Source organism: Petromyzon marinus, chromosome 20, assembly GCF_048934315.1.
Source record: "Petromyzon marinus isolate PM22_M1 ecotype Great Lakes invasive population chromosome 20, UKy_Petmar_22M1.pri1.0, whole genome shotgun sequence".
Classification (NCBI taxonomy): domain Eukaryota; kingdom Metazoa; phylum Chordata; class Hyperoartia; order Petromyzontiformes; family Petromyzontidae; genus Petromyzon; species Petromyzon marinus.
The window spans coordinates 7,714,632-7,729,593 of NC_133686.1; the positions used below are offsets into that span (position 1 = coordinate 7,714,632).

The 14,962-nt window shown below is 40.3% G+C and overlaps 1 protein-coding gene across 1 annotated transcript in view; it reads right to left on the reverse strand.

The window, feature by feature from the left end:
* Positions 1-14,962, reverse strand: part of RTTN (rotatin) — a 71,355-nt gene that overhangs the window by 6,391 nt on the left and 50,002 nt on the right. Inside the window, exons 38-44 of the mRNA XM_032957613.2 lie at positions 12,059-12,212; positions 8,999-9,136; positions 7,651-8,102; positions 4,863-4,968; positions 4,470-4,567; positions 3,314-3,391; positions 786-912 (exon numbers count right to left, since the gene is read on the reverse strand). Coding sequence (XP_032813504.1) covers positions 786-912; positions 3,314-3,391; positions 4,470-4,567; positions 4,863-4,968; positions 7,651-8,102; positions 8,999-9,136; positions 12,059-12,212 — 1,153 coding nt within the window. The remainder of the gene's footprint in view (positions 1-785; positions 913-3,313; positions 3,392-4,469; positions 4,568-4,862; positions 4,969-7,650; positions 8,103-8,998; positions 9,137-12,058; positions 12,213-14,962) is intronic.

The following is a 14,962-nucleotide window of genomic DNA, read 5'->3' on the forward strand; positions in this document are numbered from 1 at the left end:
CTACTTTTCAACATATTCTCAATATTTTACTGTGCACTTGTGCTAACAAGGAACCAAAGCAGATATTCCAGATTGTAAAAGTATTTGGCTGTCACTTAACCATTTCAAAAAGCATCCTGTAAGCAGTGTCCTTTTCAAAATGTTTCCCAAGCAGGCAACATCATTCCAAGGATCAAACAGATGAAATTTTGATGGTGCCAGTTCTGGGCTCTATGGTGGATGAGGCAAGCACATTCTACCTGAACTGTGCAATGGCCCGTGATCTACTTAGGCTCATTTATAGTCTGGCACTGTCTGAGGACTGTCTACCATTCAAATGAATTTGCCATATATGGAATTTAAATTCCTTCAAAGTCCCCAAAATGATGTAACACTGCATGAAGATACCATAATAATTTTAGAATAAAAAGCATTATCCCTGGGATATCCCTTGTACATTAAGCCCCTACACCTATCCCTCCATCTCCCATAATTTAAGTTCTCTCGTAAATGTCAGGCTTTTGCAAGAAATCTTTGATTGTTCTCCGAAATTATTTTCAAATCCACATCTCGACCACTCGCCCTATTAAGATGTTGTATTCAGCCTGCCGTATGTCACATACAAATTTGAACAAATCAATACCTCGTGCAATCAGATTCATACGCACGAACAGAGCATCTTGAAATGCCACCATATTCAGACCCATTTACAGATCCAGCTTGCATCACCATTTTGTTGTGCACTCACACGAGAATCTGGCACCAATTCACAAATCGATACGTCGCGTTACCACGGAGGTTCGTACCTGCGCGACAGCTGGTTGTAAAGATGCAGAGGAGGCGGAGGGCAGCCAACAAAGTGGAGTCGTCTGCGAGGAGGTAGGGCCAGAGGGCCAGGAGCACGACGGCCAGACGCTCATCCGATGCCGCAACCTGAAGGCCCAAGTGAAGTCAGACAATGAATCGTGTCGGCTATCGTGGTAAAACGAACCACTGTGGCTTCAATCGCACTAAAATGTTTTAAGCGCAATACGTCCCACAATAATTCCGCATCACGGATAAGTTACTATGTTTCGTCACAACTCGATTATATGGCATTCTATTGAACTTGCTAAAAATGAACGTTATTCTAGAAATGAAGAAAGTATTAAATGTGTTTCAGTCGTGTTATCAGTAGACGCTCAATCGATCCGCAGGCCATTTATTCTCTACCAATCACCACAAACACACTATCAATCAGATACTGGAAAAGACAAATTAATATGGATCACCGTTTTGCCTAGCCTCTGCAAACAAATAAAATGTATTTCACTCAGTGGAGAGTGATGCAGTCATCCAAACTGTCACAAACCAAGGACTACATGATATTTACAATAAAAAAGCAACTAAAAACCTGGAACAGCTCCAATGAGATTGAATGAATTAACAAAAAAACATACAAATGAGTCGGAGAAGGAGACATTCTTTGTCCAAAGTTATTCAAAGCAACATTAAATGTTGGTGTCGGGATATTGAATTGAGAACCAAAGGAATCAAAGTTGAGAATATATTAACCAAATTACATTCATTATAACAACTAATGGAAATAACCTAAAAAGGAAACGAGAGCGGAAATTAATAAACAAGGCAGCACGGCGAGCTTAAGAGAAATGTGAAAGACAAAAGTTGCAAAACACAAGTTGGCAAAAAAACTGATGATACCTGTCGGAGAGGAACACAACTGGAAAACACACCTTTGAGTATATAAAGGTAGGGCGTGTACTGATGATAGACAATGATCAAAATGATTACATTTAGGCAGATGACAGCAGGTTGGAGTACACAATTGTACATTAAGTAAAATGCTCAATATACTTTGTTAATATTAAGTTACAAAATAGTTTTGCATCAACAGTATTTTCTCATGTAAATAATTACATGACTGCCATTACTTATATAGAAATAAAATGTAAAAATGCCTCATTCATAAAATGTTTGACCTAAGGCCATTGTTTTGCCCAAAGAATAAGCTTGATCTTCTTTGAATTGTAAAAAAAAACTTTCACAGCAGAAGCAATTGTTGAAAGTATAGATGAAATCAAAATGCATTTCCTAAAATGCTTTCATCCTTTAGATATTGCAATTACTGTAGTAAAAATAATTTATTTTTAAAAAGCTGGTGGCTAGACCAGGAACAAAAGCAGAGCTGTGCAAAAAACATAAAACACAACCAAATGTTCAATTACAAAAGACTTTACTAGAACCAGAGGCATAACCAGACTTGCATAATCTGCACCCAGCATGCTAGGATGGGCAGGAGGAATTGTGATGAAATGATATGACAGCTTGATCGATGTATTGTAAACAAATATTTACAGAGAACGGCAACATGGTCAGCCAGTGAACGCACGGACACTCAACGCATCACAGCAAATGTACATTGTAGATCCTAGTACATTGCCTACAACAAATATTTTACTTGTTGGTACCATCTGAGATGCAATAACCATACTTGACAGCATGTTATCACATAGACATACACAGAAACTGGTCTGAATAAATACTTGCTTGCCACTTTCAGTGGTACCGATTTCTGATCTGGCCCATTCACTACCCATAATAGTGCATGTCGTATTTGAGCAATGCACCGAGTGACATTTCCTGCACCTTCTCACCTGTGTGCTGGTGGGAATGTCCCTGGCAGCAACGCTTTAATGGTGCCGCTGTTTTATGGGGGAGTACATACTACTGTAAAGCTGTTACCGTTCATTAGCTTGTTAAAAAAATATACTTGACCACTTCCCTGCTTAGGTATAGCTAAAAGCAGACATGTAAGAGGCCAAACTGAGAAGTACTTCTTCGTCCAAAGGCTACCCAAGATATTTAGTAAAATCACATTGTCTGAGGTCTACAAGTTTAAACAATAACCGAAATATGTTTATTTAGTAGGATGTGTGCCAAAAGTTGTTCAAACATTAAAAGCTGCTGCTGATATTCCAGAGAATGGAATTTGAACATATTCTCTTAAATGTAAAAAACCTGTTGCAAAGTTCACTGTGATATCAAAAACTTAGCAGGCTCATATTGCCTTAACCAAATTATACTTAAGCTAAAGAACACACTTTTATGTAATCCAGATGTTAATTATAGATTTTCTTTATGAGCAACATAACCTTTCACAATAGCCTTTTATAACATAGCATAACCCCCTCAACAGATATCTCAATCACATTTGTTTTAAAATGCATCCGATGCATTGGTGGCTGTGATGCATCTAACTTGATGTCAATTTCCATGTGATGAATAGGTAACTACACATGTAATTAAGATGCAATTAACCCCTGGGGCAAGCTACCTTGCAATCCTCGCTCTCAAAGAGACAGTTCCTCAAAACCTCCAGAAGTGTCCTCAGTTCTCTCAGCAGTCGGTCCTCCTGGACAGCCCAGAGCAAAACATCCAATGTGTTGAACAACATCAAAAAGTGTGATTTTGTACGAAGACAGGACTGCCTAAAGAGCTACTTAACATTCAAATCTGTTCATGTCCCCCACTGTGACGTGCCTCAATTAGGTAACCACGTTTTAAATTGGTGCCACCGGGAGGCATGCATTCTGGTTTTCCCTCGTAATATAGGATTAGAACAGAATGTTCCAATTGTGGGAATAATTATTTATTTAATGTACATCTGTAGTCCAACCGAAACTACACATTTGTATGCTTACAAACGTGCTTCTCACATATGGGTGATTTAAATTTCACAAGGATGTAATTATAATTGTAGGTATCTGTTCATATAAAGCATGATTGAAAGGATGCCTTTAAATTCAGTGTGATTAACAAAATGAGAATGCTTGAGGTGTTCAAACTATTCATGAATTAGAGATGTGTAGTCGTTATTAAAAAATAAACCACTGACCATATCCACATTAAATATACAATGGAGCCAACATAGCATTTATATCTTCATGCTCTGACCTGCTGACAAAATCAACTTAGAGGTCTTCTTTGGTTCTTTCGGTAAAGTCACGTAGAATGAGAATAAAATATTAAATTGATCAAATAAAATAACACAATAATATTCTCATGACGTTTCGGCCACAACACAAGCGGCCTTCATCAGGTGAAGGGACGAGACTGTCTGGTAGGACACTCCAGCGCTGTCCTACCAGACAGTCTCGTCCCTTCACCTGATGAAGGCCACTTGTGTTGTGGCCGAAACGTCGTGAGAATATTATTGTGTTATTTTATTTTATCAATTTATTATTTTATTCTCATTCTACGTGACTTTACCGAAAGAACCAAAGAAGATGAATCATTGCAGTCACGAAAGCTTTAAATCGAAATTCAACTTAGAGGTCTCAAGTGGCATTCGAAAAGGATCATGTTAAACTATGAAGGACATTTGATTCTGGGCATATATGACTTGCATAAGAGCGTTCAGCTTACGGGACAATGCTTTATTTAAGCGGCACTGCTGCCGTGTCCACCTTTGACCTGGGCAGAGTACTGACCTTTTTCCTCGGGGCTGGTTTTGCTTGCTCCAGTGAGTCCAACTCGAGTTTTCTGTGAGCCTGCTTGGCTTGCTCCACACATCCCTCAATCAGGCCCGCTGCGGTTAGCACGGCACACAGCCCAACGGGGGTCATTGCAAGCAACAATTTACAGCTGCCCAGAGTCGATAACTTATTTGGCAAGTTGTACGCCGTTAATAAACTGTACATAAATAAATAACCATTTGTCTTTCTATGTTTCTTCTAGCATTTCAAAACGCCATCATGTTAAAAAATTTGTTATACCCAAATTGTACCATTCGTGCCATGTGCACGCCTCAATGCCTTCCTATAAATGTAGTGCATTGTAATTTTCACAAAAGCAGTCTGCATTAAATGTGTTTTTTTTTGTACCTTGAAGGGCATAATTCTTGGCTGATGCGCTGACAGCGAGGAGACAACAGAGAGCAGACGTGGCATGCACTCCAAGTAGCTCATCAGTAGACCTGCACTCAAAGCACTGGTCACAACGATGGACCATAGAATCATACAAATGCAGAAAAAGTGATTTAGTCCAAACAACATGCACGCATTTTCAATTTGAGATTTAAACTGATGTTGTACATACACGCTTTTATACGAAAAAAAAGTAGAAAATTCGTTAAATATATTTTCGTGAAGGCAGTTTCAAGCTTTGTCCGGTCATGGGGATTGTGTGATCATACTTCACCACACAAATTAGTGCGGGCAGGTGAAGAGAGGTCCAGGACCAGCTCAGATATCGTTTACAACTGATGTTAGCCATGACTGGGAACACAACTCACGTGGCTGAGTTCATCGTGCAATTAACTAATGGCTGCACCACCACTCCGTTTAGAAATATGTACATGCAATAAAAATTAAATTGGCCAATTAAATATAAATGTTTATACACCCAAACAGAAAAGTACACATTTTAGTTGTTATACTCAATGCAGTTGGGCGTGTGTTATCCATCACAAGGTTCTGTCAACACAAGAGGTCGTCATCAGGAAAAGGGGGGTTAGCCTCTAAAGGAAAACTGTTTATAAAAGTTTAGAGATGGGCGTAGCCCAAGTGTGTCAGCAGCAAGGGCAGGGCAGCTAATGTTAATGTAGGAGAAAGACTTGCAACTATACCAAAGGGCTGCCAGGCAATCATTGCACCTCGCTCCACACACCCACACTGCTGACGGTGGAGGTTAACAAGAAACCACAAATCAAGTCATGACCCAAAGTGGTTGATGACATCTTTCCAATGATTGCCAAATTTATAACCATCCTCTCTGTTGAAACTGTGTCTGTATATATGGATGGCTTCATGAACGAATCTTTGTTGAAAGCCAGCAGGCTTGCTCACCAGCTTAAAAACCAGGCTACAGTCTACATTATAGACTGCCAGTACATTTACCGAAGTTAAGAACCAGGCTACAGTCTATATTATAGACTGCCAGTATGCTCACCAATGTTAAGAACCAGGCTACAGTCTACATTATAGACTGCCAGTACACTCACTCTGATTAAGAACCAGGCTACAGTCTACATTAGTGGTTATTTTGTTTTTTATATATTTTTTTATTCACATTTTTTATTATTCTTTTTTCTCTCTACGTGACTATACCGAAAGAACCAAAGAAAAATGCATATGCACTCTGATTCGTGTGGTGAAATGATTTTCACTTACTTTTCTAAAGAAAAACAATATACTCTTTGGCTCTATTCGGTAAAGTCACGTAGGTAAAAAATAAAACAACAAAAATCACGACGTTTCGGCCACAACACAAGTAGCCTTCTTCAGGTGAAGGAACAGAACAAACACAATATATTGCATGCCAACATAACAATCTCATTATTATCCATAACACAACAGAGACAATATAGATGATGATACTTTTTGGGAACTGTGGGTTATGTAATTTATAATCAAAACTAGACATTACTTAAATGCAGATGCTAAAGTTTGCTTTAGAGTATGGACAGATGTGTGACCAGTGTGAGGCTGTGTTAAAAGTGTGTGCCAAACCTTAACAACATTAAGTAGTGTTGCTGGTGTCTTTATAAACCAAACATATACAAGGTATAAACACATAGAATACATATGTATACTAAAGATGCTGCATATTGTAAAAAAAATTAAAATATGGTAGGAAATTACTAAGTGCATGACCGAATCTTCGGGAATGTGCCCCATCTCATTAGACCTCAGACGGTAAGCAAGGTTGAGTCTTGACAGTCCTTGGATGGGCGATCACCATGCATAACAGTCGTTATAGGCTGTGAGTTACATTGTGTTCCAGCAGAGGGTGTGTGTGGAAAATATTATTGGTTGTAATCCTAATACCTCCACCATGGCTGACCATTGCTATAATGCTGTGGGCTCTCATGATATTGTTTTTCCGAGACAAAGGTGCTCTGCAAACCTTCGGCCTACTATCAAAGGTTTGAGTGATATGTTCATGAAGCCATCCAGATATAAAAACAGACATAACTTCAACCGAGAAGATGGATACAAATTGAGCAATCATTGAAAGGATGTTATTAACCAGGTAAAACCTTAACTGCTTTATAGTGTGCCTTCATATCCGCATCTCCAGTTTCTTCAGCCCCCTACCCCCAGCCCCGCTCACTTCCCAGCCCCGGCGTTTTGTCGTGCTCGTGTAGGAGCTTGAAGCACTCAACCTCCCCCTACCCCATAACCCCACCCTCTCTATCTCTCCTCCCTGGCTCCTCCCCCCTCTCTTACCTATATAGCCTCTTGTTACAAGCAGCCCCTTTGCCCACTTCAGCAATTGTTTCTTGCTGTGGCTGTCCCACCTGATGACGGACGCTTGTGTTGTGCCCAAAACGTCGTGATTTAATTCATTTTATTTTATACCTACGTGACTTTACCGAAAGAACCAAAGAGTATGGATTCCTGCAGTCACGAAAACTTCAAATCTAGATTGTACTGTACACTACGTCCCCACATCTATGCTCCCTACCTTCGACAACCTGTGTGGTGAAGTATCGTCAACTAACCTGCTCATCCGGCAGTGACCCTCCTCCAGCAGCGAGCGGACAAAGGGCTGTACATGTATAACACCGGGTGCAGGAGACAACCACAAATCTAAGTGATAAAAGCTGTAACTTTGACAATCATTGCAAATAATCATTGTCATATGAACCTATTATTATTATTATTTCACCTGCAAGATGATCTTGCAAAGCTGTCTCCCAGCGAATGGCGCTTCCCATGAGCCATCTCTATCGAGCAGCCACATCAGCGTGGCTGGGTCACCAGACACTGCTCCCGTCCTCGCCGATGACCGAACTCTCCGCTCGCCTTCTCCAACACGAGTACGAGATTCTCTTGACCGCTCCACTCGTACCGATCTTGTCTTCCGACTTACGTCACCGGTATCAAGCGAAATCGGTTTGCCATTCGTTGACCCGTCCGCTTTCTGAGGGCAGAGTTTGTGAGGGTGGGCGTCCTCTGCTTCAGGTGCTACTCCATCATCCTCATCGCCATCATTCTCTGGTGATTTCAAACTCAGCTTTCTTTTGCTTTCCTCTGCCAACAGCATGGCCAGGAATTGCATGGTGGCTACATGCAGAGAGCGGTTGGATAAAGACATTTTGAGGCACGTCTTCAAGCATCCTAACATATAAAGGAAAGCACATTCACAGAACATTCACAGAAATGTTAACAAACCATAGAAATAACGTGTTATATGGTAAATTTCCGAAATATCTGTGCTTCAGATGGCCAGTTCTATGTTTTCAAGAGTAATACGAGCTGATTTTCCCTGAAATCGTTTTTGAAAAAGTGGGGGTACTCAGGCTTTACCAACTCAAAATACCATGCAACTTACTCCCATGTACTCATTGCTCAATGGAGAGAATCCATATCCAATGAAGAAACAAATCTTGGGTTTCCAGCCCCAGCGCTAGTGGTTTGGATTTAAAGTACAAATGTTTTATGTTGCATTTGAAAAAGGCAAAAGTGCTTATTTAATCAACATAACTACAAATGTTATTCAAAATGATGTGCAACTTAAGCGTGTTGCACAACACTGAACAATTGAAAATTGTATGAAAATGTTTTGCTAACAGATATGGCTGTTACATTGCTTATTTAGCATTAAAATGGCACCACAGTCTACACATGGTGTACATTCACCCTGAAAAAATATTGTTTTGAGGCAAACGGTTACAATATATTTGCCGCGTTCATGCAGGCAATATATCTCCACTTAAGAAAGCTATTCTATTATAAGCAGAGCGTTGCATTCCCCATTCATTGTACATGTAAAACAACCCAACACCTCTCCGATCACAATAGGTGCATATTCAGTAGTTTGACAAGGAATATTAAGTTAGACAGACATTTATAACTAAACTGGCAGAACCCGCTGAGCTGTGGAGTTCTTTATCACAGGTGTTCAAGCCCAGGCTGGTATTAGCAATGGCGGAAAACTAGTGGCTCTGAGTATTAAAGGTAATGTGTACAGTATATATGAATATACTTATAGGGGAATGTGTTGTTTTTCTCACCGACAAGAGCACCCCAGTGATGGCATGCAGCAGAGACAAACGAGGGAAGCACGGTGGGTCCAGCCTTCCTTAGCAGCACACACTGCAGACTAAGCGACTTCTCCCATACTCTGTGCACTGCCTGCTGTACCTCCACATCTGTAACAACACAATCGTCATCGCCGACAATCACCTTCATGCATTGTGTCTCGCACATACAACATGTCTCGACGAGGTACACCCCAGAAAAACCGTGCGTTAGCTGGTGGTATTACGGGATATAAGCCACCAAAGAGCAACCGGGAATTTATTGGAGAATTACTTCAAGTAAGTGGAATTTGGCCACACGATATTTTTTATTGACTCGCAGTGAGATTTTGTCCAAGATAGTAGGGGTTACCTTACATGCGCTTAGCAATGAATGCCAGAGGAAATTTAGTGTTTCCAAGCTCAGCAAGATTTCAGTTAAAGATCTCATCCTGAAGAAGGGGAAAAAAAGCTCATAAAAAAGCCTAACACAACACATGCCTCTTGTCGCATGTATTAATGGGATGCGCGCACATGTTTGTCGAACCTCAGCAGGTCTCGTGTCAGTGGAGATTACACACGTGATTTAAAGACACCAAGGGAGAGCTTTAATGGGTATGATTCCTATCACTGCAGAAAGCTTATGTCCTGGTGGAAAGTGATTAGAAAATATTAATGTTCCACTATTCAGCGAAGATAAAAATCAGGTCCTATCCAATGGCACTTTAAACCAACAACAAACAAAACATATGTTTATCGATTAGAAAATACCTCCTGAGAAACCTCCCCCCGCCACCATTTTATCAGTTTGAAATGTGAAATTACAGGATATTTGCATACCTCTTAACACGGAGATCATCTAGAAATCTTTTTGACGTAATTATTTTGATAGTCTTTGGAGTTCAAATAAAAATGTTTTATGTGTATTTATTTACTGCCTGTTTATATATTCTAGCAATATTTACTACATATAATACATTTAGAGGCCATTTTAAAGCTTGGCAATGGTCTTGTAGCCCATTCCAGCCTTGTGTAGGTCTACAATCTTGTCCCTGACATTCTTGGAGAGCTCTTTGGTCTTGGCCATGGTGGAGAGTTTGGAATCTGATTGATTGATTGATTGCTTCTGTGGACAGGTGTCTTTTATACAGGTAATAAGCTGAGATTAGGAACACTCCCTTAAAGAGTGTGCTCCTAATCTCAGCTCGTTACCTGTATAAAAGACACCTGGGAGCCAGAAATCTTTCTGATTGAGAGGGGGTCAAATACTTATTTCCCTCATTAAAATGCAAATCAATTTATAACATTTATGACATGCGTTTTTCTGAATTTTGTTGTTGTTATTCTGTCTCTCACTGTTTAAATAAACCTACCATTAAAATTATAGACTGATCATTTCTTTGTCAGTGGGAAAACGTACAAAATCAGCTTGGGATCAAATACTTTTTTCCCTCACTGTATACTATACTCTGTCTCAGGGGCCGCTTGTGGTCACATCACACAGTTTCTTGTGTTTGCATTTTAACAGAGAATGCAAAGACACATAACATCATCCCATGGAATTGTTTTTGAACGTTGGAAACAGTAATATCCGTATTAAATGATGCAAATATGGTAATGTTTTATTTTGAAAATACTGAAAATACAGCAGTTTCAGTAAGACTGTCAGGATATTTATAAATCATGATGTAATAATCATGAATCTTAACACAACAGAATGTAATATTCTCAATATCCACTGTAGTATAGGCATTCTCCGAAATACGAACGTCCGACTTACAAACATCCATACTTATGAACGAATCACCACAAGATATTATTTTTAACCATCTGAATTGCGAACATTCAGTCATACTCACGAACCGAACCGCAGAACTGTTTTGTTTGGCGGAGCGATACTCCGCGAGATGTAATGAGTTCCAGCATTCAATAAAAATGCCCCTTCTGATAAGCAAGCCAGCATCAGCACTCAAGGTACATTAAACTAAAACAGATATATTTTTTCACGTTACTTCATTTAATGTTTTATTTACTATACTTATTACATACAAATATACAATATTTATACTTATTTATGAGTTTAAGAATGCTTACGTTTTTTTGATGAACCATAACAGATTTTATAACACTGACTGTATGTACAATTAAATATTGTACACATTGTACATACGAGTTCTGAGAAACGAACAAATCGACTTACGAAACGGGTCACAGGAACATAACCTGTTTGTAAGTCGAGGACTGCCCGTACACGTAAATCATTTCATTGCCACAATTGATCAACAGACTTTACATAGAACCAAAGACTATCTTTCCATGGGGTAACCCAAGCAGCCTCTGCATGGAAAGGGGAATGCACATAAACTAAATTTTGATTTAAAGCTTTCGTGACTGCAATAATTCATATAAAAATTCTCACGACGTTTCGACCATGGTCGAAACGTCGTGAGAATTTTTTATTGTTTTATATATATTTTGTTATTTTGTTGTTTCTCTTCAACGTGACTTTACCGAAAAAACTAAGAATATGCACATAAACTAGTTTTGGTTTTTACAACAGTTTATTTGTTTAGCCAGGAAAGTCTTTATCAATAGGAGTCTGCCTGGAATGTTTTTTTTTAATTTAGTTTGGGATATTTTTGCCATTGGAAGAATTATGCCTCTTATATCAATCTTAAAATATTATCTCAGCAGGATCAAACAGAACCTATTTTGGAATACAGGCATAAGCCGCAACACTGAAGCAAAATGACTAAATTTCGATTTGAAGCTTTCGTGACTGCAAGGATTCATCTTCTTTGGTTCTTTCGGTAAAGTCACGTAGAATGAGAATAAAATAATAAATTGATAAAATAAAATAACAGTCTCGTCCCTTCACCTGATGAAGGTTGCTTGTGTTGTGGCCGAAACATCGTGAGAATTTTATTTTATCAATTTATTATTTTATTCTCATTCTACGTGACTTTACCGAAAGAAGCAAAGAAGACAAAATGACTAAATTAGTAATAGTGGCTAATCTTTCAGAAAGTGGTGTGAAAAATAGTGAATACGAACCCAAGACCTTGGACTTGGTTTGGGAAAAGACGGCAAGGAGGTTCTGCAAAAGATCTCCCAGCAGACTTCCCTCCAGCACTGTGCCGAGGGAGAGAATGGCACAAGCCTCCACCAGCTCGCACACAGCTGCCTGGAGATCCAGCAGTGACAGCACCTGCAACAGACAAGAGATACAATGGGTCAGCAGGCTAGGTAAACATGACCAGTTTGAACCGTTAACGATTTACCAGCTCACTTTTACCACTCACTTTTCTGAAGAGATGCCGTGACACTAAGGTAATACCGATAGCCTTCACACTGACATCTGCTGCTGTCACTTCTCCTAATGCGAAACGGATCTTGTTCAGGGCCGGCCTAGCCCTGATCTCAGAGAGAATAAGATTGCTCCAATTTGAACTAGACAATTTAGACAAGACTCTCTTACCATCACACTTAACATTGACAGAAAAAAATTCTACATCTGATTGGGACCATGTATGTAACATGAAAGCATCTACAGCCGCCTCAATGCCAGCTAAATGCAAAGATAACCTGATTTCCAAGAAGAAGCCAGATCCACACATTAAAAAGTTAGACGGTGACAGGATTGTGATCAATCAGAGTAACAGCCCATTTTCCGACAGCCTAAAATAAGTTCTAGCTAAAGGATTGAATTTTGCAGTCACCCATAAACACATCCTAGTTGACGATATCATTTCCCAGGTCGACGTAGCCCTTAAGGGTTTGGGACACATTCCTGCAGATGTGGCAAGATCAGAAATCGCTGCAATCCTCAAAAACGCTAAGACACCTATTAGCAACATCAGCAAGGATGAGCGCTTTGAGCTTTCTCAACTAAAAAAGAGAGATGACAGTCATCCTCTTAGCCGACAATGGCAATGCCACTGTCATCATGGACAAAACCACATACAATAACAAAATTCAGGACCTACTTAATGATGGCAGCTATACCAAAATCAATAGAAATCCTACCAATAGCCTGGTTACGAAAAACAACAAGATCATCACTGATTCAGCATCTTTAATCGAACCAACCAAGCGGCTCTCTCTAAAACCCTCTGCTGCTAGACTACCCAGATGTTTTGGCTTACCAAAAAATCCATAAAGGTACACCACTCCGTCCTATCGTCTCCACCATTGACTCAGCCATCTACAAACTGGGCCGATTTTTGTCTGAGACCTTACATCTATTCACTGGCAAGACCACCTCAGCGGTACTTAACTCAGTTCACTTGGTATCTCTAATTAAGGACATCTCACTATCTTCAGGTGACTTACTTGTCAGTTTCGATGTGGTATCTTTGTTTACCAAAGTTCCTGTGCCCGACACCATTGCAATCATTGAAGATTTGGTCCAACAAGGACTGAATGCTGATGTACCTGCCCTGGTTAGACACTGCCTCACCAACACTTAAGTCACTTGGAATGGAACATTCTACATACAAGTTGAAGGTACCGCAATGGGTTCTCCCTTATCTCCAGTTGTAGCCAATATTTTCACGGAGAAATTTGAGACAGATGCCATTAAGGCATCCATTCTACATCCTTCCTTGTGGAAGAGATACGTAGATGACACGTTCGTCATCTGGCCACATGGCCTACCAGCGCTGGGCCAATTCTTCAACCACATCAATTCCATACACCCAAGCCATCAAATTCACCATAGAGGTGGAAAAGAATGGCAAGTTACCATTCTTGGATGTTTTAATCGAAAAGAGACCAGATGGCTCAATGAGACACTCTTGTCTACAGGAAAGCCACCCATACGGATGCCTACAGTGAGGGAAAAAAGTATTTGATCCCCTGCTGATTTTGTACGTTTGCCCACTGACAAAGAAATTATCAGTCTATAATTTTAATGGTAAGTTTATTTGAACAGTGAGAGACAGAATAACAAAAAAATCCAGAAAAACGCATGTCAAAAATGTTATAAATTGATTTGCATTTTAATGAGGGAAATTAGTATTTAACCCCTCTGCAAAACATGACTTAGTACTTGGTGGCAAAACCCTTGTTGGCAATCACAGAGGTCAGACGTTTCTTGTAGTTGGCCACTAGGTTTGCACACATCTCAGGAGGGATTTTGTCCTACTCCTCTTTGCAGATGTTCTCCAAGTCATTAATGTTTCGAGGCTGACGTTTGGCAACTCGAACCTTCAGCTCCCTCCACACAATTTCTATGGGATTAAGGTCTGGAGACTGGCTAGGCCACTCCAGGACCTTAATGTGCTTCTTCGTGAGCTACTCCTTTGTTGCCTTGGCCGTGTGTTTTGGGTCATTGTTATGCTGGAATATCCATCCACGACCCATTTTCAATGCCCTGGCTGAGGGAAGGAGGTTCTCACCCAAGATTTGACGGTACATGGCCCCGTCCATCGTCCCTTTGATGCGGTGAAGTTGTCCTGTCCCCTTAGCAGAAAAACACTCCCAAAGAATAATGTTTCCACCTCCATGTTTGACGGTGGGGATGGTGTTCTTGGGGTCATAGGCAGCATTCCTCCTCCTCCAAACACGGCGAGTTAAGTTGATGCCAAAGAGCTCCATTTTAGTCTCAACTGACCACAACACTTTCACCCAGTTGTCCTCTGAATCATTCAAATGTTAATTGGCAAACTTCAAACGGGCATGTATATGTGCTTTCTTGAGCAGGGGGACCTTGCGGGCACTGCAGGATTTCAGTCCTTCACGGCGTAGTGTGTTACCAATTGTTATCTTGGTGACTATGGTCCCAGCTGCCTTGAGATCATTGACAAGATCCTCCCGTGTAGTTCTGGGCTGATTCCTCACCGTTCTCATGATCATTGCAACTCCACGAGGTGAGATCTTGCATGGAGCCCCAGGCCGAGGGAGATTGACAGTTCTTTCGTGTTTCTTCCATTTGCGAATAATCGCACCAACTGTTGT